This window comes from Toxotes jaculatrix, chromosome 21 (assembly GCF_017976425.1).
Source record: "Toxotes jaculatrix isolate fToxJac2 chromosome 21, fToxJac2.pri, whole genome shotgun sequence".
NCBI classification, from domain to species: Eukaryota; Metazoa; Chordata; class Actinopteri; family Toxotidae; genus Toxotes; species Toxotes jaculatrix.
In genome coordinates this window covers 13,019,956-13,042,437 of record NC_054414.1, presented here as the reverse complement: position 1 = coordinate 13,042,437, position 22,482 = coordinate 13,019,956, and the positions used below count along the sequence as shown (strand labels likewise).

The 22,482-nt window shown below is 39.3% G+C and overlaps 1 protein-coding gene across 3 annotated transcripts in view; it reads left to right on the top strand.

The window, feature by feature from the left end:
• The window catches only part of vti1a (vesicle transport through interaction with t-SNAREs 1A), a 110,085-nt gene that overhangs the window by 4,846 nt on the left and 82,757 nt on the right, over positions 1-22,482 (top strand). For all 3 annotated transcript variants that reach the window (XM_041067284.1, XM_041067286.1, XM_041067285.1), the window contains exons 2-4: positions 893-951; positions 1,933-2,043; positions 17,124-17,201. In XM_041067284.1, coding sequence (XP_040923218.1) covers positions 893-951; positions 1,933-2,043; positions 17,124-17,201 — 248 coding nt within the window. The remainder of the gene's footprint in view (positions 1-892; positions 952-1,932; positions 2,044-17,123; positions 17,202-22,482) is intronic.

Sequence of the window (22,482 nt, the reverse complement as noted above, 5' to 3'; positions counted from 1 at the left end):
TGACATACCAAAGTCGTGGTTTGATTGACATGTTTTGTTACAGTTATTGGATCATTTTCTCTTAGAATAAAATATTAAAGAACATTGATTTTTTTGTGTGTATACAGACTACTGAAACAGTTTACTATGACTATTAGTATGAAGTGTATACCGTTTTTAATTATTAATATTTAATATATAGTATGAAGTTGAAGGGGATTATTGGTGATTATGCCTAAATTAAGGTATTGAAACACATTTTGTCATGTATTTCATGTCATGAGTTTTGATCAATCTTCTGTGCTTTTTATCTTCTTTTGAAAATGTTTGATTAATGATGTTTGAGTGTTAAACAACCAAACCTCAGTGTTCCATGTTGTTTACTTTTATGGCAAAGAGCTAATTTCAGAACAAAGACGAGTTCTTGTATGTACAGAAATTAAGTGGTGATGTTGCTGCCTTAAATAACAATGGGATGAACTGTGGTTTACACGCTTCTTTGGAACTCTCTCCAGTCCTAATGAGTTTCAATGGGTAATGTGGAAGAGCAGCCACAGGGTGAGGTGCAGAACGGTGCGTTAGTCATTCTGAGTGGGACTCATACTTCTGGCAACTGAGCAAAGCTGACACCTCCCTTCCCTTTGAGTTGGCACGAGGTGTCTCACTGCTCTTCAACAGAAACCAACAAAGGCCTCATAGACGCCAATAAGTAAGAGACATCAAATGTTGGCTCGTCGTGTGGAGAGAATGTGTAAATATATCTTCAAATGTGTCCTCGTGTGTTGTTTTCTCCCAGTCTCTTTCTTTCTCTCTCCCCCCGTCTCTTCCCCTGTTGTGGGGGAGTTAGGTTGTTGTCATGAAGCGCTGTTCCTCTGTCGGCTGATCAATATGTTTCTGTTTTTTTCCCTTTCAGAGGAGAAGACACAGCTGGTTCTAAATGTTGACAAACAGCTTGAAGAAGTCAGAGAGTTGGTATGTCTTTGATCAGTAATTTTCTCCTCTTCCCATTTCCTAAATAATGAATTTGTGGAAAGAGGGAGGGGACAATTTTCACTGGCACCAGACAACAGCACCTGTATTATCCTGGTGGTGACATGACATGCAAACACACACTCAGACGCAAACACACTCGCACACACACTTCACATGGCAGAATGGAGGCTTCCTCCTCACATGATTGCTTTCCCGTAATCTGCTTTTAAGTGACACCCCTATGACACATTTCAAGCCATTATCTTGAGGTGGGAGTCTTCATGTTCCTGTTTTAAAAATGAGCAAAGTCACCTGACAGAGACAAATTGTTGTTGCAGTTGTCTTGTTATGTCACAGTGATTAGTCTCCTCCAAATCCGCCACAGAGAGACCTGTCTAGCCATGCATCAAATGTACTTTTACTTCATTCACTTTGACATTGTTGGGCCTGTGCATGTCGCTGCAGTGAAGGGGCCCTCATATTTGATTGTGTATTTATTTACAGAACAGCCTTCCTCTGTCGCAACTTTTATCACAGCTGAGTGACATGAGCAGGAGGCATTTTTATTTATTTTTTTCAATCAGCATTGGACCATATTGAAGTTAATGCCGCTGAAGTAACTCATTTCAGAAAGTTTAATGTTTTCAGAGTTGTCACAGTTTATATCTTGAGCACCTTTTGCCATAGATAGTAACCTTTTTGTTAGACTTAGCAATGCAATATTTATAAAAATGTGTGGATGTTAAGTGAAATACGATCATTAGAGAATAAGGAGGTGTAGATTTTATAGTATCTGTTCACGAGTGCTATGAAAATGATTATAATTAGTACACATTTCACCTGGTTGATTCCTTCCTGATGTAAATTTGGATCAGAGTGAACTGTAAACCTGTCAGTTTTGTAATGTTTTATATTACAAATTATAAATATTAATTTAATATCATTAAATATTAATGCATGTTTGTTAAATGCGGGTTTTAGCTGGAGCAGATGGACCTGGAGGTGCGGGAGATTCCCATCCAGAGTCGAGCCATGTACAACAGCAGACTGAAGAGCTACAAGCAGGAAATGGAGAAGCTGGAGAAAGACTTTGTAAGTACTCAAACACTTCATAAAATCTCTGTTAATCAATCTCTGTTATGCAACACTGACATTTAGCAAATTCTTATAAAATGTGATTTTCAAAATGTGCATCTATGTAACATAACTATAAATGCATTTGCATACCTAGTCAAAAGTTGTCATTGTTTATATGCGCATCCATTGTTTGGACTCGCAACCAAACACTCTCCCTCACACACACTCTTACACACACAAACAGACGTATGCTGAAGCTCAGTGGTGCATCCACCGAGGTTAATACACTGTTTGTATTTGAACTTGCAAGTGATGCCTATTGAGAACAGGTTGTGTGTGTTTGTGTTGTTGCAGCAGAATCTGGCCTCGTTTAGTAATTCATAAATCACTGTATGTCTTGTCTTGATCTCTAGCCTCTATCAAAGCTTAATGAACAGCCCAGTCTTTTGGGTCACTTGCTTTTAGTCCACTATGTTGGCTACCCATATTGCTCCAGGTACTTCACTTAATCAGTAACATCATAAAAATAAGCAGTTATCTGGTGCAAATGATTCAGTGGATTCCGATTCTTGTTTTTGTCTCTTTGTCTTTTTTCATTACCTTTATATTGAAAAATATCTGTAAACCATCATTGTGGGTATTCAGATCTGTACCTTGCAAAAAAATATTTATCTTTAATGATATCTTTATTTTTTTTTTTCTCTTGTCTGCTATTGTTTTCTTTTGTCAGTTTTGTTGTGCTGTTGGCTCACATGATAATAAACCCGTAGTGTGAATGCAGCTGACCTTGAGCTCGAGAGTAGGCGAGTCCTTCCACAAATCAAATGTGATGTGAAATAAATCCACAACCTCAGACTGGGTTGGGCAAATAAATAGTGAATTGGACATTTGAGAACTTTTAAATAAATTCACAACAGGCTGACCTGGGATAGGTGCAGTATTTAACCTTGTTGTTAATGTGGTTTCAGTGTGGTTTTGTTACCTTTTAGATTTTGGCAAAATAAGAAACAAACTTTGCTCAAAACCTTGGAAAAGGATCGAAGGTCTAGCTTTCCTGTCAAATGTGAACTGTTTCTCTGCTTCTGTAGAGCATTTATTAATGTTGTGTAGCTAATGCTTGAAAGAAAGGATTTCATGAAATAGTGGAAATCACTGCAAACTAATCCTTAAAAATTCACAATTTTACCCGCTTTTCTTTAAAGTACAGGCGTTATAATCAGAATGGCAAGAGTAAAATGTTTTTGTGTTTGTTGCAAAATGAAATGAAAGTTGTGACAATGATATGTACCCAAAATAGAATTATCAATGTTTTACTGACTTCATAGTTTGCATATTGTTATGAACATTATGTAAAATAATTCTGTGAATTATGACGTAGAACTTACACATATAACGTTTGTCTTAGTACTGTAGACCATGCTCCACGGACAAACAAAAATAATCTGTGTATATTTCACTCCAGTCGTTATCCCAAACACGTTTAATATCATTAACCACAATATACTTTTGAAAATCTCTATCAAATTTAGAAATATAACGCCCCACCCCGCCCCACCCCAGTCCATCACTATTCCAAATGCAGAACAAACAAGCAAACATGCATAAACAACCCATGTGGATGGAGATATCATGTGCTAGTGATCTGTGAACACACCACTGAGATGTGCTAACTGAGATCACAGACGAGATCTCTGTGCCAAGACAGTTTGCTTTCCTCGCCATGGGCATTTAATTGGCTGATGATTAATCTTTAACTTTTCTTCTCCCCACACTTACCGTGCTTAATCATCAAGCAGTTAACACCTGCTGTGGCTGATATTGGTGCTAATTTTCATTACTTGCTTTTTTATGCCTGTCTTAGGGGCATATGTGGGGGGAAAAGGGTTTCTCTAACCTGGAAAAAAGTTAACATTCCTCCACTCACTTTACTAAACACGATTACATTGTGATTCTTACTTCCATATTGCTGCATACTTAACAGGTTGTATGTAAGTTGTATGTGTCGAGGCCTATGATACTGAAATTCAAAGCAGAAGGTAGCAGTAGGATGGTCTTAGTGCATAAGGAATAAAAGAATTTTGGCCTGCTTCTAACTGTGACTCCCCAGTTTGACAGTAATTTTCATTTTTACACCCCTGTGTGTGGTGTGGTCAGATCAGTGTACATTTAAACTAGGATCACCCACTTCACACAGTAACATCTAGTATATCTGGTCTCCTGTAAATCTGATGCAAGTGTTCAGAAGGCAAGAACTTCAGCCCCCTCAGATGTGCCTCAGATGTGCCAAATGCTATAGCCGAGCTCAGCCTCTCACTTCCTGCAGGCCTAGGGAGGACATGACACTCGGCTCGAAAGGCGTCTAGTGGAAAAAAGGCAATCTCCTTTCTTTTTAATGTAAAAAGCTCCGGCTTTGTTGTGCTTTCCGTGGATATCAAGGCCTTTCCACTCCCTCACTACCCAATCTCCCCCCCAACCCCACCCCCTACTGGCCTCCCACGGGTGTCTCCCCCCTTAACCTGCTCTCTCATCCTCCCATTCACCCGTGGTTTGAAGTCTTTCTACCACCGGTGTGCCAGCTTGAGACCTCATTCCTGCTCCTTTCCAGACAGGGCCCAAGTCGACCTCAGTAACCCAGCCATTTCATCCAGGAAGACAACTTATCACACAGGCATCCCAAAGGTGTATATATGAGATGTAGCTTTGTTGGCTTGGCTGACAGCTTCATTGCGATAATAGAGGGGACAGTGGGAGACTTAAAGGTGCTGGGCCATGACAAACAGGCATTGTAGCAGCCGAAGGGGATGTCAGCCTGACCACAAAATGTGTAAGTCAGAGTGTGGAAAAAAAAAAAATTAAAAAGGATTTGATGGACTCAGGCTTGTTCGAGTCAGACGAAGCAGCATGTCTTGGCTCTTAGCAGTGGCTTTGATCAGGCAAAGAAGAGGCCTAACGTAAGCTTAATTTAATGAAATCTATCGGGTAAACAGAGACACCATCTTCAAAGGACCACGTTTGGTCCGTCCCAGTGGGGAAGGTGGAGGTCCACAGATGTCTGCTGTGTCACACAAAACACAATCCAGTTTTGAGGATGTGAGTCAAAATACGATGCTGATTGTAAACGTGTGATGACGTGGGCATGATGAGATGTCAGCCTTAAGCTGTCATAAAGCATTTACATACAATAGTAAATGGAACATCTTTGGATTTTGGAGTTTTGTTTGGTCACACACAAATTTAGTGTGATTACAAGGTTTTGAGTACTTTGTCTTGAGTGCTTCTTGAACATTGAAATCTACTCCACATTTTTCTATGGCTGTTTTAAAACCTGCACTATTTGCAAATGTCTCTTAATTGCATTTTACAGATGATCCTGTGTGTGTGTGTTGCTTTTGCTTTGAGTAGCAGTATGCCTCCTGCTTGCGTTCGCTGGTGTGGTTGTTGATCTCTTTTTGCAGCAGATGGCGATATTGCTCTAAGAATTTCCTTCTACTTAAGGTACATGACAAGGACAATACTGGGCACATTTACCAATTACTTTGCCTTTCTGATGTATGAGTGGACATGCTATGATAAATCCTTCCACTTATTACTATGCCTGACCTCATCCTTCATGCTGTGTAATAGAGACTGAAAATAATGTTAACAAAATGTCCTTGTGGTAAAAATCCATTTAATACAAAGTGCCTTATAGTAGTCTGGGTTCCAACTTTATGCTTTTTCCTGAGTTTGTCTCTACCCATCTCCCCATGCTCTGAAAGTTAATTAAGGAAGCAAAACAAAATATGAATGAAATAGTTACATTGTGTTTCAGTAGGTGAGTTCACTTTTTGCATCTTTTCAGTAGCTGAAGCACTTAGAGTCCAAATGTTAGAGGCCTTGTGTTCAGGGATCCTTGACTCTGATAAAGGTTAATTGGTTGTAATAAAATATCAAGCTCTGACAAATTTTACTGTTGAATACTTCACATTTGTCTGCCATTAAGAGGTCATACATGCCAATAATGGTCAAGGCAGTTTTGCTGATGGCATGAGAGTCACTATGTAATTTTTTTGCATACTGTAGCAGCATTAATTTCCTTAGATCACCCGTAATTTTGGCTAAATAGAAGGCTGTTGTTGATTTGTCATAATGTGCTGTATACTGTTTCATCAAGGACCATGAAGATGTCATTCATTGCCAAGCATCAGTGTTCCTTTTGCAATACATAATTACCCTGTCTTTATATGAGACTGGTATGTTGTCACTGCACATGCAAGTTACAACAAGATGTGAAAAATGTGATACGGTCAGATTTTGATTCACCTGAAGTACAGTGCTTTATGTCAATGCAGGCCTGTTTAGTAAAGCTTGAGATTATGATGGAATGTTTCTACTTGTGTTTTCCCTTATTCAGTCATGAGGCCAACTGTCACAGGGATACAACTATCCCCGCCTAATTTCTGATTATCTATTGGGATATTGCTTGGAGTTACAGTCACGGTCAAGTGGGATGTCTGGACTGCCTTTTCCTTTAGTAAAAACCTTTAGATAGAATGCCTCCTAGTGTCTGCCCAGAGAGATAATTAATGCATTTCCAAGGAGTCTGCCAACCTTGAAATATTGAACAGTTTGTTTGCCAGGAACTTCGAGGTGAATGGAATGAAAAAGCTGTTTGTACTGATTTCATTTTTATTATTTATTTATTTTTTTTATTATGCTGTACCTCGATGTATCAGTTTCATAAGTGGTTATCAGTGACCTTCTAGAGATAGCTTGAAGTTTAGCTTTCAGTTGGGGCAAACATTGAGTGCTCTATTTAATGAACTGGCACACTGGGCTTTTTAAGCAACTTGTGAATACAGAAAAAATGGTTTGATTGAAATGTGGAAGTACAAATAAGATTAGTTAATGATAATGATCAAATCGGATGTGTATCAAATAGGAATGTTCTTCTGATGAGGCCAAGGCAGACTACTGTAACAAAGAGTTTTATTTGGTCCCCTATTATCAGAATAAATTGACTTGTTGTAGAAGAAGCAATGAATGACTCTTGACTTTACCACACACAGCTCAGGCTACATGTTGCCAGTAAAAATGTTATATCAAGTTTTCCTCAAGCCACTTTTTTCTGTTTCCAGACCCCAAAGCTATTTGTTGCTTCTGCATCTGAGGGTCATGCGTGATAGGTTCATCATTGGCAATGAATTAACATTTTTCTAGGGTTTTTGAGATTCAATATGAAGTATAGGGTATTGTCTCAATGTGAATGCTTTCTGCTCTAAGTTAGAGTTCAGTGTTTGAACTGTTATTTCCTCTTCTCTCAGAGTATACAAATATCTTGGTATGCATTTGGAGAGCATTCCCCCGAATGTAACCGAGCCAAAATACATGACGATGAGGGTGCTCTTCAGTTATTTATGGCATGAATGTTCATGTTGAATTTTTCTTTTTTAATTAGTGGTCATGGACAATTCAAGGTTGCAGGGACTGTCCAACTTCAGCTGACAGTGGTCACAAACTCATTATTTTTGGCACAATTAAAAACCTATAAAGAGAAATAAAAGTTTGCAAAGTCGTATATCAGAAAGTTATGTATTTTTCTTAAGAAACTCTTACATAAATGTCATTTTTTTAAACCAGATGCTGATAATTAGGTTCAGATTTAGGTTTTGATGGGAGATTTTACGACCACTGTACTTCCCACACTAAACACACTAGTAGTGATTATAAGTTTGCCTTGTTGTAATCCATCTTGAAAGGTTCTTGTTGTTTGCCCCTTGTCCTCATTATGGTGACTCCTGCAAGCAACAACATGACAGACCAGCATTAGTTGGATGTTAGACACTTTAAATCGCCTTAGGTTGCCTCGGCTTACTTGTTCTTATTAAACACAGAGACATAAAGGCAGATTGGCTCTTTTCATGGTTTGTTGCTTAACAACCCATCAATGACACCAGAGTCTAATCACTCATAAAAAGTCATAAAAGGACTCCCTCAATTGACAGGGATTTTTCCCCTATATTTTCTCTGAGCTGAGTGCAGATTTAAGATGTAAACAAACAGATCTTCTTCTCTTCTTATGAATCATGTTTTTCATTTGGAAGTTGTTGTGCATAGTATGTCTTCCTCGAGCCCTTTGTGGATTTTTTGGCATTGGAGGCTTTTCCATGTCTTCTTTATGGACACTAAGATGGGATTCATTTGCGGATTAGCCTTTTGTCACTCATGTTGAAACCGTTTTTTATGGGTTTGATGGTGTAATGGCGGCAGTGGGTCAAATCTGGGTTGAAGGACAGTTCATAGGAAGGACAAAAGAATTTGTTGTCTAGAAGTACCACATAAATATTTCAGTGTCAGGAATGGTGGGGGTCTAAAACACCCATAAACCTGCATTTTCAAGTCAACAGTTTAAAGTAAGTTTGCAAGTTATTAGCACTGACCTAGAGGAATTTTAGAGAAGGGACTAAAACCATGATGGGAAAAGCAGCAAGTCTTGTGCTATCCTTAATTTCTTAATTTCTTTTATTTTTTTAATTTACTAAACCTGAAATCACAGTTACGGGAAGTACAAGTTCAAAATTATCAAAAAGAAACATGGAGCCAACAATTTTATGAATATGATAAGTGCTAAGATGAGTGTCCCAGACAGAGAAGTAGACCCGTCATCCCTTCACGGTCATTAAACTTGATGAATTCTTGTCAGCTAGTTGACTCGTAGAAATCACATAGCCCATAATTTGTAAGCAGATCACCCCCTACTCCTTCTCCGTCTCTTTATGTTAACACTTGTCTGTATGGATGGGGTATCTGCATTATGCCTGGAGCGCAGGTTTTGTTTGGTAGTGTGCAAATTCGGCCGTTATCCTTCCACACGATCGTTTCCTCTCTCGCTTATCTCTCCTGGCCCCTCCAAAGTCACCGTACTTCCACACACATTGACAGCGATCAGTATAGCTTTCAGACGCTTGTCTGGCTGAGTCTGCCATGAAGGCCCTCCCAGGTCCCCTCGCTGTCCTCAGGGCTTGTGTGATTGAGTGACTGGAGTGAGTGGGGGCCAAAGATAATAAGGGGGAAAATATAAAGACATGGGGCGATGATATGATATCACCCCCTTCCTTCTCCCCCCTCCTCCCTCTCTTTACTCCCCTTTCCACCTCCCCTTCACTTTTTCTTCTGTTCTTCTTTCTGTCCTACCCCCGATTTTCCGTGCACCGAGCCTGTCCCACGCAGCAGTGTAAACCAGAAGTGACATGTGACACCCACTCCCCAGTGATGTGCTGACAAGCGGGTACTAGAATAGGTGACAATGTTTTCTTTTTTTGCCAGACTGGCTTAAGTATGGTGAGGGGATTCATGAAGTATTTATGAAATATATTATGAATCATTGGCTCTGTGTTTTTCCTCTGTATTTTAGGCAGTGGCATTTGCTTTTTAATAAGAAAGCCTCCGAGAATAGAGGAAGATCTCTTTACATTGCATCTTTACTGGTGTTTCTTAATAGTTAAAGCTCCATGTTTACACGTTTTAACCTCTGCTCACACCGCCTTCACACAATCACGCGCACACATGCAGACACACAATTAAACTTAGTTTCTTTCTCTCATCCTAAGTGTTTCTAATGAGGGAGCGTGCCAGAAAGAAAGGGAAAGTGTTTTTGCTCTCAGCGACCAACAATTTTGCCTTTTCTCGGGTGTTTTTGAAGCCTGCAGTGGAATCTGGCTGTGGCCTTGATCAGAATTACATTGTGGAAGATGAATTAAGGGTTTTTCTTCAATTATCCCAGAGGTTGGCCACCATTAGAGCATCAGCCTACTCCTGCAGTGAGACTAAACTCTTTAGTTTTGTTCCCCTCATCACCATAGAGCACTTGTTTGTTCTGCATTGTCAAGCTTTTTGTACATTGTTGTCTTTGTACATTTTTATTTCGAAATGATCTGTTTCACAAAACACAGTCTGTGCTTTAGGTGCTTGTATAAAATGACCAAGAATTCCTGGTAGAAAAAAAGTCAGTTGCCTATTTAAAAAAAAAAAAATCAAATTGCTCATTAAATTAATTTATTAGTGTAGTTTTTGATTTTGCAGTGGTCCTGTTATATTTTATGCTGCTTTTTCTCTCGAAAAATGAACATTAAATTATTGATTTTGATTATTATTCAACTCCACTGTTTATTCCTGGCTTGAATATAGAATGTTCTTTTCTGTACACTTTAGTTTTTTTTCTTTGAATCTGCCTAAGAGGTATAAGCAAGTCTCTGTTGGCCATTTCTCATAATTTTTGAACTACTGTTGTAAATTCCAGTACAAAACCTGCAGACTCCCAGGAAACGGGTGAGTGTATTGGGAAGTTCAAGAGGGCACATGTTGGAAGGGCTTTGGAAAGGGGCCTTACTGGCCTCATCAGCATTTGAATGTGTTCTGGCTAGTGAAATAACAAAGTATACATAAATATATAGAGATAATGATCTGGCTAAGTCCCTGTGTGTGCTGCTGTATTCTTATGCTAATGAGCTAGCTATTCAGCACCAACAATGGTCACATTACAAGAAAAGGCAAAGCACTGAAGAAGATAGTCTTCTGTGTGCATGTCCACTGACGGACGCGTACACGCACATGCTCAGCAGGCCCGACTCCTCTCCCTTTGTGTCTAGGTTTTTTTTTTTTTTATTACATTTTTCAATTTTAGATAACACTCCAAGAATAGACATCAAACAAAAATGAATCATAAATCGAGGTCAGGAGTGAGCCTCTTTCCAAAGCAGAGAAAGGGTTAAAAGTGAAGGTATTTCTTTCTTTAAAAAAGGATGGGAAGACTGATAGGAGAGGAGCTCTTCTCAGCAGAGGGTTCAGTGAACCATATGTAGGTAGCCACAGGCTAATGGGCCGGTTGGTCCCTGGCTTGCCAGGTATCCTGCAATGCATCCCCCCATCCACACACACTCTCTCTCTCTCTCTCTCTCCTCGTCATCCTCCAACACCCACCCCTCCCACCTTCACTCTGTGAAAATCCCTCCTCCACTTTCCTCTAATCTCACCTTTTTCTCTGGTGCTGACCCGGGGAGGCCCACTTTATTCCCCACTGCACGCCAGAAGCCAGCGTTGTGATCGGAGCCCGGGCCCCTGTGCTGGTTCCCCCTCTCCTCTACTCTCTCCTTGCCCTGGCTGCCCGCCTCCCCGACGGCTCTGCTCTATTGATTTACTCCTCCAACCAATGCTGTCTGTCTCTGTTTTGCACCACCAGCACCTAGGTCCCTCATCTCTGTAACCCTCCCTCTTTCCCCATTTTCTCTCTTTCCCTCTCTTGCTCTCTTCTTTCTCTCTTTTCATACTTTCTTTCTTTCTGTCTTTCTTTCTTTCTTTCTGTCCCCTCCTACACAACCATGGGCTTAGGGAGAAAACCTGACAGAACATGAGAGAAGGATGGGGGTGTGGTAGGGGATACAGGGCCTTTGATTTTTCATTAGAAGCGCCTCCATATTTTAATATTGGGTTTAATCGGGCCCTCATGCCTTAAAGAAATAACTATTGAGAGATGATCCCTTGGCCTTCAAAAAGTATATGGTGCTTCTTCAATCAAAGCCCTCCTCGAATTTGCTCTTTTGTTTGGAGTTCACTTGCAAACCCCCCCCCCCCACCTCTGCTCTTGCTGTCTCTCGCCCTCTCGCTCTGTGGGTACAGTCGTTAGGCTTATTGACTGATCTCGGATGTACTTAGCAATAGAAATGACTTTGACAGGGAAATACACCACCGGTATCACAGGAGGTACAAGCATGAAAGGCCCCTATCAGAACAGTGTACTCTTCCACCGGTAAACGGCTAGGTATTTTCCCCCAGAGATAAAATCTTGTTTACTTGTGGTCTAATATTTAAAAAAAAAAAAAAAAAGAGATTCAGTGATAAAATAGAAATTAGCATTTTGATTTTCTATAGAATTAAGCTAATAAAGAGAAGTTTTTCCAAAGCTTTGACCATGTTTTTAAGATAGTTTTTGAAGCTGGTACACTCTGTCTGTCACCCTAAAAAAAAGGCTCCACACCTCATACCTGTTTAGATATGTTGCAGGCTTATTTATTACCTTGCAGTGGTTGATCGTTCACCTTTATTTGTGTTTTCGACAACTGCTTCGGTGAGACTCCTTCAGGTTTTTCATGGAAGTGGAACACAATGCCGTGTGCGTAGAAGCCACCAAAGCACCAACCTGTGAGCTAATGAGAGGCCCCATGCTGTTATCTAACGCTCCAGCTTCTCTACCACTGCTGCACTTTTATTAGGGGAGAGAACACACACCAGGCTACCGTTCACATATGTTGCGAGCGTACGTTCTCTAAAGGAAGCTTCCCCGGGATGCAAAGGCTCGTAGAAGCCTCCGTCTTACATACAGTAGCCCTTGTTCACACGTATGCACTCACACAAACACACACAACAGACAGAAGTGGAGGATTCGATTGCACCAAAGACCACAGTAAAACAAAGGCACAAATGACACCCTCCTGTGACAATCCCAATTGTAGCTACTTGCCTTTGTCTGATAATATATCAAATGCATTAAAAAAGAGCACTTACTTAATTGAACAACCTCTCCCAATTTGTTTGTGTTAAAGAGTAGAAGACGCCAGACAACAATTAGTGTGTTTGTGTGTGTGTGTGTTTTTCTTTGTGCCGGGTGCAGGCGTGTGTGAGTGTGTGTGTATGTGTTAAACCCCTGCCAAGCACAGATGCATTATTTAAGATGCTGTTGTGATACTTGTGCCTGCTTAAAGGTCTCAGCTTCCTTTTAACGCCATGCCGCATCAGTCCACCTCTGCCCCCACTTGGGGAACCAGAGTGGGACCTGCTGGCACTGGTCCACATATCACCTGGGAAAATATCACAGCAGGGGGAGGAAGGGTAGTGATATAGATAACCTTTGAGTTTAGTGCAAATTCTTGTGGCCACAGAGACATTTTATTACCTCACTTTATTGTCACTGCAGTGCTTACTGTAGACTTTTGTATTTTTACAAGATATTTAAGGATATTGCATTTGCATGTGCTTTATGCTCACCTGAAAGACATTTTAAAAATGGTGGTTTCCACCTGTATAGAGCAACTATGACAGCTAGGAAAATAAAAGTTTGGATGCCAGCACATGGAGCTGGACATAAGAGTTATTAAGTCTAAATTTGGAAATGTCCAGCTGCTCTCCTACTGGTGAAAAAGCCTGTAATGGAACATAGAATTGTAAATTGAATATGGTTAATTACTCGACATGCTATGCCACCAGCCGTGTGTGCAGGGTGAAAAGGAAAAGCTTGGGAAAGTGGGGGGGGGGGGAAGTGTCTGCAGAGGAACTTCAGGGCCCCTCATTACACTCTGCCCCTGGGTATTTTTACGCCTTTTATTTTCCATCTAATGAACTGTTTACATTTTTCAGCTTTCCAGGCACCACAATTATTTGCACTTGTCCTTGTGTCACTCCTTGCACTGGGCAAAAAGCAAGGAGGAGAGTTGGAGGGCATTGGAATGTGTATACGAATCAGTTTATTTGATTTTAATTATTGTTTTTTTTTTTTTTTGTAAATATGGAACTTTCCTTTACATTACAAAGACGACCATTGTCAACTGCTTGAAATGAGGAAAAGTCATTGTACAATTATTAATTAATTTTCTGTAACTGGATATTTCTAAGATTTACTTTCTTCTCTCTGGACAGTGGAGGAACTTAGCAATCATCATGCTTATTTAGACAATATAAACCCTTACATGCCCATATACGAAAGAAATTGTGCACAAAGGAAAGATCCATATATCTGTTATAATTAAATAAATATCATTTTCTGCTCAGAGGATTATACCAAACTGATTAGCATATCTGATATGAATTGTTATGCATGCATATGTAATTACATTTTGATGGGTAAAGAAGAATCTTTTTTTTTTTTGTCTGCTATCCATGTCAACAGAGGTAAAACGTGTGTTTTTGACAGGACACCAGCACCTCCATCGCCGCATTTGACGGGATGCGTAGAGTTTTAAAGGCAGGCCACTTTGCATAAAGTTAAGATGTACCTTTGTACTTTTCATGTGTGCTTCCGGGAATAGAAGCAAATTCTCACCTAAGATTAAAAAAGTGACAAAAGACAGACCTTTCAAAAGGATTAAAAAAAGCTCTTTTTTTTTTCTTTTCTGAGCAATAAGGTATCTTCTGAAAGCGCTCATTCTTTTTTATATTACAAAGCCTGATTAGTTGGTTTCGTCTTAAGATGCAGAGCTCAGTCTTCACATGCTGTAACTAAGAATGAGGCAATTTCAGTGCATTTTCTTTATAGAACAGAAGATTTTACTATAGCACAGGTATCTGATTTCTGCTTTCCTGACCTAAAGAATGATCCTGTTGGCACTAAACAATTTTTTGCTTAACATCCTAACTTATAATCAAAATCTGTTACTGTATTAAGCAGTCAATATTGCACAGCTGTTTATGTTTTACATCAAATGGGAAGGCGGTAATCATTCAGGAATCAGTTGTTTTCCAGAGGGGGAATCCAAAAACTGGAGTTTATACTGTACAGGGGAAGAAGCGGCAACACTTTCATTTCAATGACATTTTCCATTCTTTATACTTTCTTTGTTATCTACTCTGTTCTCATTGCAGATACGCCTCATACATTCATCTGTAACAAACAGCTATTTAGAAATACCAAAAACCCTGCATATGGTTTGAAGGCGACGTAAGCCTTAACATTCAAATCAGTGCTTCTCCCAGGCTTCCTCGTCTCAATTACTGGTGAAGTCGTCTTTCCCCCTAAGTTGCACTGCAGCTCTTTAAGATGTAACTCGACTTAAATGAAAATATGTGGGTGTTTTCCTGGCAAAAAATCTGCGTGTTCGCCTCGTGTGCAAGTGTGCATGCTGTCTTCGGATTGATGCTTATTGTCTTTCTGGTTTTACTTAAATCTGAAATTCCTTTTAACAAAGTGACCACTTATTCGCCCATACGCAGAAGATGGCGCTTTAAAAATAAATCTGACATTAAAATTGAAATTAAAGTCAGCATTAAAATTAGCTCGAATGACCAAATGTGATCACTAATTTTTTAATTTAAATATACATATATTTTCTTTTGACATTTCAGCAAAGGATGTCAGAAGGAAAAAGCAGAAATGATTATATAATGTATATTTATGACAGCGATATTTGGTCAGAGCATCATATTTGTGGTTTTTATTTTAATCATTAAGTGTTGAGGAAGCTAATTGACTTGAGATTTTAAAAATCCAATCAGTTTACCTCATCAGTTTACCTTGTTTTTCTAGATATATTGGAATTTGCTGTTATATAAGTGTTGTGACAATTATCACAAACTTAAAAGTAAATAATTGAGCCAAGTGTTGAATATCACAAATACAAAATAATTAAACAAAAAACAAAACCATCTTGAACAGCACATTTTGACACAGTGCTCCTGTGTATTGCACGTTGGGGGGCGGCAGTGTTGTTTTATTTAGGTCTGTGCTGCCGATATTCTCTTTTCCCCACAGTAGGCGTTCTGTGGTTAGCTTAGGTCCCCATGGTTGAGTATTGTTTGGGTGCACTCTTTATCTAATGGGTTTTGTGGTCTGGGTCAATCAGGCCCTCCGTCTAGTCAGTAATTACTCCAGAGAACTGTGGCCCTCACCATCACGATAATAACAGCCAAATCACATCAGCCATGACTTTCCACTCAGTGCTCCAGATTATGAGGAGAGACAAATAAAAAAAAAAAAAAAAAATCAACTGGCGCGATTGTGATTGGCTCCAAAGTTATTGCAATCAAGGAACTTGATATCATCACTCTTGAGGTTAGAATTGTCTTTTTCAAGTTTGGTTTGTGCTTTTCTCATGGAAGGTAGCATCAAAGTGCTTCATACAATAGCTTCTTCAAACTTTTACTGATAATAGAAAGATAGTGGGAAAGGATACTGTATTCGAGGAAAAAAAAATGTCCCCACCAGGTAATTGGTGTTCCTTCACTGATTCCATGTCTTTGTTTTATTTATTTAGAGTTGAGGACTAAGTAAATATAGAAAAACAGAAAGAATTCGTGTTGAGAAAAAGTGATATTTTCATTCCTATGCTGGTGTTTGTCTTTGATTTTGCCCACCTCCTGCAGCCCACCTAGAAACCCTGTCAAGGCAGGGAGAGAAAGCGAAGGAGGCTTAGTAAACACTTTCTGTGTCTGCTGCTGGTGTGTATTTAGTTTAGAGGGCATGCCAAGAGGCTGTTTTTCCATGGGTCGGGCGTCTGTAAACAAGCGGTACAGTGGCAGCCCACTCTTCCACAATCGGAGGTGGCACACTCTGAAGTGTGTATGAAATGTGTGTGTCTGAGTGTTTGTCTTTTCGGGTGTGCTTTTTTTTTTTTTTTTTGGACATGGCATTCCCTCTTATTCTAGTCAATCTGGAGACAGAGAAAGAGAGAGAGAGTGAGAGTTTGTGTGTGTGTGTGTGTGTGTGTGTGTATGTGTATGAGAGAGAGAGAGAGGCAACCCCAAATCCGATGGGCCGCCAATGGGTGATGAATTATTCCCTGTCTGAGTCTCAGCATTGGTGTTATCACAGAGCCTGCCACTGCACTGGGATGACAGCAGTGACAGCCCCCAGAAAAGATTTAGCGCTGACAAGTGATACTTCCTCATAATACATCTCCCTGGCCCTCTCCCCTGTCCCCATGTTCCACAGCCTCTCCATGCACACAAGATGAGGTTTTTTATCCCTCAACTTGTATTTGTTTAAGTGGGCAGGGTGGGGGGAGCTCTTTGCCACCACTTCGGTGGCACAAGTGCACTAGGTACAGTAGATCACCTTGGAAGGAGGCATGGGCACAAACCCAGACGTGCTTGTTGTCAGTACATGTGTTGTAGGGGTACACACAAGCACACAGAGACACGCTCGCACAGATACACACAACCTGCACGTGTATGACTCAGTTTGTCACCGAGTTCCATTAGGGGGCTCTCGTGCTTAAGGAATGCCTGTTGTGTTTTTGCATCAACAACAGCACTAAACCATATTTCCCCACTTGTTTTCTCTTTTTGCTCTCCTCTGTTTTTCCCCTCTCTTCTTCTTTTTGTCCTTCTTCCTCATCCTCCTCCCTCTGCAGAAAAGGTCACGTATTGCCTACAGTGATGAGGTGCGCAACGAGCTCCTGGGGGATGACGCCAGCTCCTCCGAGAGCCAGGTGAGGTACTAATCAGGGGGCCCGACCGACACCAGTGTGGGTGGCTGACTGGTCCCCAGGGTGAGGAGGTGGGCCCCTCATAGGGGCCATCGAGAGCTGAGACCACGGTATTGTCACCAAGTCATGCGGAAGGAACACTGTTTAATGCAAAGCTGGGCTGCCAGTGAGTGGGCTCAGGGAATGGGACCAGTGTCTGGCCAAAGCCAGATTATGACTGACACACACATATGCACACCTAAACACAAACACACAATCCACTGCAAATTTCAATCCAAAGACCCTGGCCTCTCCACTCCAACCATCCCACAGCTGTTCTCCAGCCGGGTGTGGACTTAGGCCTATAATAGATCCTCCATTAAGGTCCACACACACACACACGCGGAATGTAAATCTTGTTCTCTTGTCTTTCTTTAAACTCCAAGGGTGGCGAACCTGCACAATGCAGATACTCAGAATGAAAAAGAACGCGGGTTGTCGTATTTTTCACAACTGATAATAAAAAAAACAAAACAAAACACTGAGATATTTTGGTGCAATACTCCAAATTATAATTTGGCCCCTATATATATTTTTTAATTGAATATTAGCCTTTGATCAAAAAATCCAAAATTCAGTTTGGCATCTGTTATCTAACAACAAATTTACGGTTGGTTTATTGTTTATTAAAAGATGGTGAGTGACATTTTGTTTGAATATCAGTTCAGCCTGTTGAATCCGGGGAACATAAACACAGATAAAGACCACGTTAGCAATTTCCATTCATTGTCAGCAATGTCTGTTCATTCACATCAGCTATGAAAGTGGCAATGATGAAGAAAACAATTATCTTGAATTGTGATCTAAATTGCCCAAAATATGCCACATGTTCTTTTAAACTTAAGTTGTTTCAAATACATTGATTTGAATAAATGTAGAGCGGCATCAAAACAGTCGTACATCAACGGATTCGGCAAACAGCTTTTTAACATTTAAGATGCACTTACCTATTGCTCACCTGCACAGCTGCCACTCATATGCAGCCACTCTCAACTATGACCAAACGTCTTTTGACTAATTATATATTGCCTTTAGAATCGGCTGTCAGCTTGCAGGGGTTACTGTGTCTCAAGGCACACACAATCACACACTCTCACATGCAAATAAACACTTTTGCATTTGCAAACGTGCACACTCAGAAAAGAAAAAAAAGACAAAGATGAATACTCAATTGCATATATATTTGCACATTTAGTCCCACAGTGCCGTATGAGAATATATTTAGATGATTCACAGCTAAGCAAAGCTAAATAAAGTTGTCTGTTTTTTTTTTTGTTTTTTTTTTTTTTTTGAACATTTCCCTATTACCATTTCAGTGATGACCCATGAACTGCACATCTTAGAACCATATGTATCATGAGCCAAGATGTGTAATTGATATGCATATTCCTGGCAAATTAGCGAGACACAAAAGTGACTCTGACATTTTATGCAGAAGTTGGAAGGAGGTTTGCTGTCAGAAATGTCACGTTTGAGACACTGGTGGGTTCTATCAAAATCTTGTCAAAGGAAAATAAAAAAAAAATGTATTACATTTCATTTCAAATATTATTTCCCTTTCATTAAATATTGATCCAAAGATATTAGAAAGTTTTTTTTTTAAATAAATTTTTATAAATCTAGAGTTTGCACACAATTGTTGAAATAACAAAAATGTATTAGGTGATTTAATATTGTGGAAAGATATGACATTATATTTCGGAAATTGATGTCATATTATAATAATTATTGTTTTTTATTTTTATTTTAATCTTGACTCTTGACAATAATTCTAAAATGTATTTTATATAGTTTTAAATTGTATTACTAAATGAAAAACACCAAAATATTGTGCTGCTTTAATCCATGCATGCACACATCAGGAAAAATAGTGGTTGCTGACAGTGACATTTAAAGCTCAGAACACTATCCACAGCGTCATTCTTAATTCTCAGTTCAAATCAACATAATGTAAATTCTGAAATGTAAAATAATTTTAATAAAATACAAAGTTATGTAGATGCATAATTGTATTGTACGCAATAACAAGTATAAAATAGATCTACATTAAAACATATTTCTCTCTGAGAATTAAGGTCATGATGCACTTAAAAATTCTAAACTGTACTAAGAGACATATTCCTTTTTTTTTTAATACCAGTGTTTGTTTTATTATAGGCTTTTCCTGTGTTTGTTTTGCTAAAAGGTTACCGGAACTCAATGTTTAACACGTACACTATAAATTATTTAAATGAATAACACAGTAATAATTAGCAATAATAACGTCTGATGTGAAAATTATAAAAATTGTAATTATACATATAAAACACACACAGGAAGGCACAGAAAGAGTTCATGCTTGGGGCAAAAGCATAGTAAATAGATGATATACATTTTCCCTTTTTCTCCCAGGTGCCGTATTTACCTCATTTTCATTTTAAAACTTGTGGAGATAATACTTGTCTTGGTCTTGCTGTGAGTGGAGTACTCGGAACTTCAGGGTTTTTTATCTAACGAGACGGCGGTGATAGGAGAGGGGAAAAGATGGTGGGGGCCGGGGCAAGTCGGTCAATTTAATTCCTGACGATCTGAAAGAGGTCAGGATCATTTCATATAGCCCTGGCTGAGCAGATCATTACCAGTCACAAATCTGTTGGTTACATGGCAAGGATTTATAGCTAAGTAAATAGGGAACCGTCATAAGTTCTGAAAATGGCGTGTTGGCCCTGCGATAATGGCTAAAGGACGATTTAATAGAGTTCGGCATTTATTCGTTATCTGTATGCGGACAGAGACTGAATTGGCACTATCACTCGTTTTTTTAATAATGTGGTAGGCTACCATTGCACATTTTTTTTTCTTTCTGTTTCCTCTGCATGCAACACACGCACAAATGTTGGTGCGCGCACACACACTTCGACGCCACACACACACACACAGACACCACACACAAAGCAGCAAATGCACACACATTTTTCACACACGAACACTATACGGAATAGTTTCGATTTCAGTCACAGCAGAAGGCTTGGCCACAAGAGATTGTGCTGGTTTGAGCCGGCATGGACCAGATTTTACAGGCTACAAAGGAAGCAGATTACCACTTGTATCGAATTCCGTATTGGATAAAAAAAAATCTTTTGTTTGAAAAAAAAAAAAAAAAAATTGCTGATTATCATAACAGAAAAATTGCAGCAGTGCAATTTTGAATACTGGCTGGCATCACAAAAACACAAGGAAAGGCGCTCATGCAGGAGTAATTATAACATTTACAATATTCTGTATTTACTGCTCTGTATCTCTTGAACAACGCGAGCATCGTTGGCTGTACAGAAGAATGGATGCCAAAGAAAAATAAAGCTAAACAGGAAGAAACGAGAAACACAGCTCAACATGCCCCTCATATAGTTTTAACAAATCCTCTACGAGGACTTGCAATCAGTCAGGCAGCACAAATGAGCTAGAACAAGTTTTGTTTGGTACCCATTGACTGGTGGCAGAGCTGGGGTGAGGGATTGCAGGATCTGCTGGGTTTGTTCAAGCTCTAAATAACCACATCCACAGTGTAGTTTTAAACTTTGGCCTGTTCAATAATGCATTCTTAGTGGGGAGTTGATACTTAAGTTAGAAAAGACATTTTCCACTCTAAAGTGCGTCTTGTTACTGCCGACATTTTCAAGGGTAAGAGCTCTTTAGAAAAACATGCAGTTATACTTGTTTACCTCCCACATTACAGATATTGACAATATATATATATATATATATTTTTATTTGCAATACTACACTGAACCGTCATAGATATAGTTTCTGATTGGTAGAAAAAACAAAAATGATGCAAGAACTATTTTCGAGATGCTTCTAAAATTACAAGGAGAAATTCTGTGACAAATGCAAGAGTGTAATGTTTGAAATACTTGATATTTTTGTTTGTGTTTTATATAGTGTAGATTCATCCTGGGTTCATTACTTTTTTTATTTTGTTGTTGTTTAGGATTTTCAGTTGAAGACAGATGCAAATGTTAATTCTTGATTTATTCTGGTCATGAGAGCTGGTAGAAGAAGCTGATGCTTTGAATTATTTTAACATAAAGATGCCATTTTTGGACCCTCTCCCAGCTATTTTTTTTTAAACCTTAAAACTTAGAAATCAAGTTTGTAATTCAAGATCTAAGAAAACTCTTTTTATATGATACAAAATGATTCCAGACTCACAAAATTCAAAATAAACAGGGAAAGTAATAGTGGCCCTGAGCCTCCCCTTAGATCTGCCAGCCTTTAATGTTGGCCAAGAAATGTGGATTTAAAAAAAAAAAATCACCTTTAAAAGGCATGCGTATCAAGAAATTTGTCCTTCCCCTTTTTCAGCCAAACGTGTTGCATTCCCACGATAAGCCCCAGAGCCTTCTCTTTTCTTTCTCTACAGCCCCCACTTAAGAACAGGCCAGGGAAACAACCTTCTTAATTGTGATTAGGCATAATTAATAGCAAATCGAATTATTGCCCTCCCTCGAATGTGTGATTCATTGTCAGAGATGCAAGATTTTCTAGGGCAGGGAATAGGAATAGCATTTCTTATTTACTTCACTTTAACTTTTCTATTCTTTTTCATCAAAAATGTATAGCTATCCTAAGATTCATTTTTCATGATCTGTGGCTGTCCCAATAAGAAGCTGCACTGTATGTATATACAGTGGTAGCCTCACATGACTTCCCGTACATAATCCAAACAGCATGCACCTTTACTGAGACGCATAAGCAACATGAAATATTGACAACACATCAGCACTGATAAACAGTGGTACAAATGGAGTGGCTCAGCATTCCTCCTCCTCAGCTCCAATGGGCACATATTTCTTTTCATCCTTCTCCAGAGGATTCAGCAAAATGACAGATACAAAATATTTTAAACATACTATAACTGCGCAGACTATATTTTACTCATTTTTTTCTTTTCTCTTGCTATATCAACTTCTGTGATGTGACTTCCTTGATAATGTTAGTTGATATTGCAAGTCGAGCGATCCATTCCCTCTCCTTGTTTAATGTGACAGCACCAGGACTTGATCTTTGTTTGTTCAAAAAAGTCAGCCTGAGCGGCGTGTTTAGCTTCGTTTAATGTGTTTGTCTTGTGATTTCCAAATGCTAAACATACAAACAGATAAATCGTCAAGGTTAATTCCGTTCCCAGCCACATAACTGATCTTCTTCCTGCCATGTTTCTGCCTTTTTTTTAATCTCTTCTTCACTCTTTCCATCTTTCTCTCTT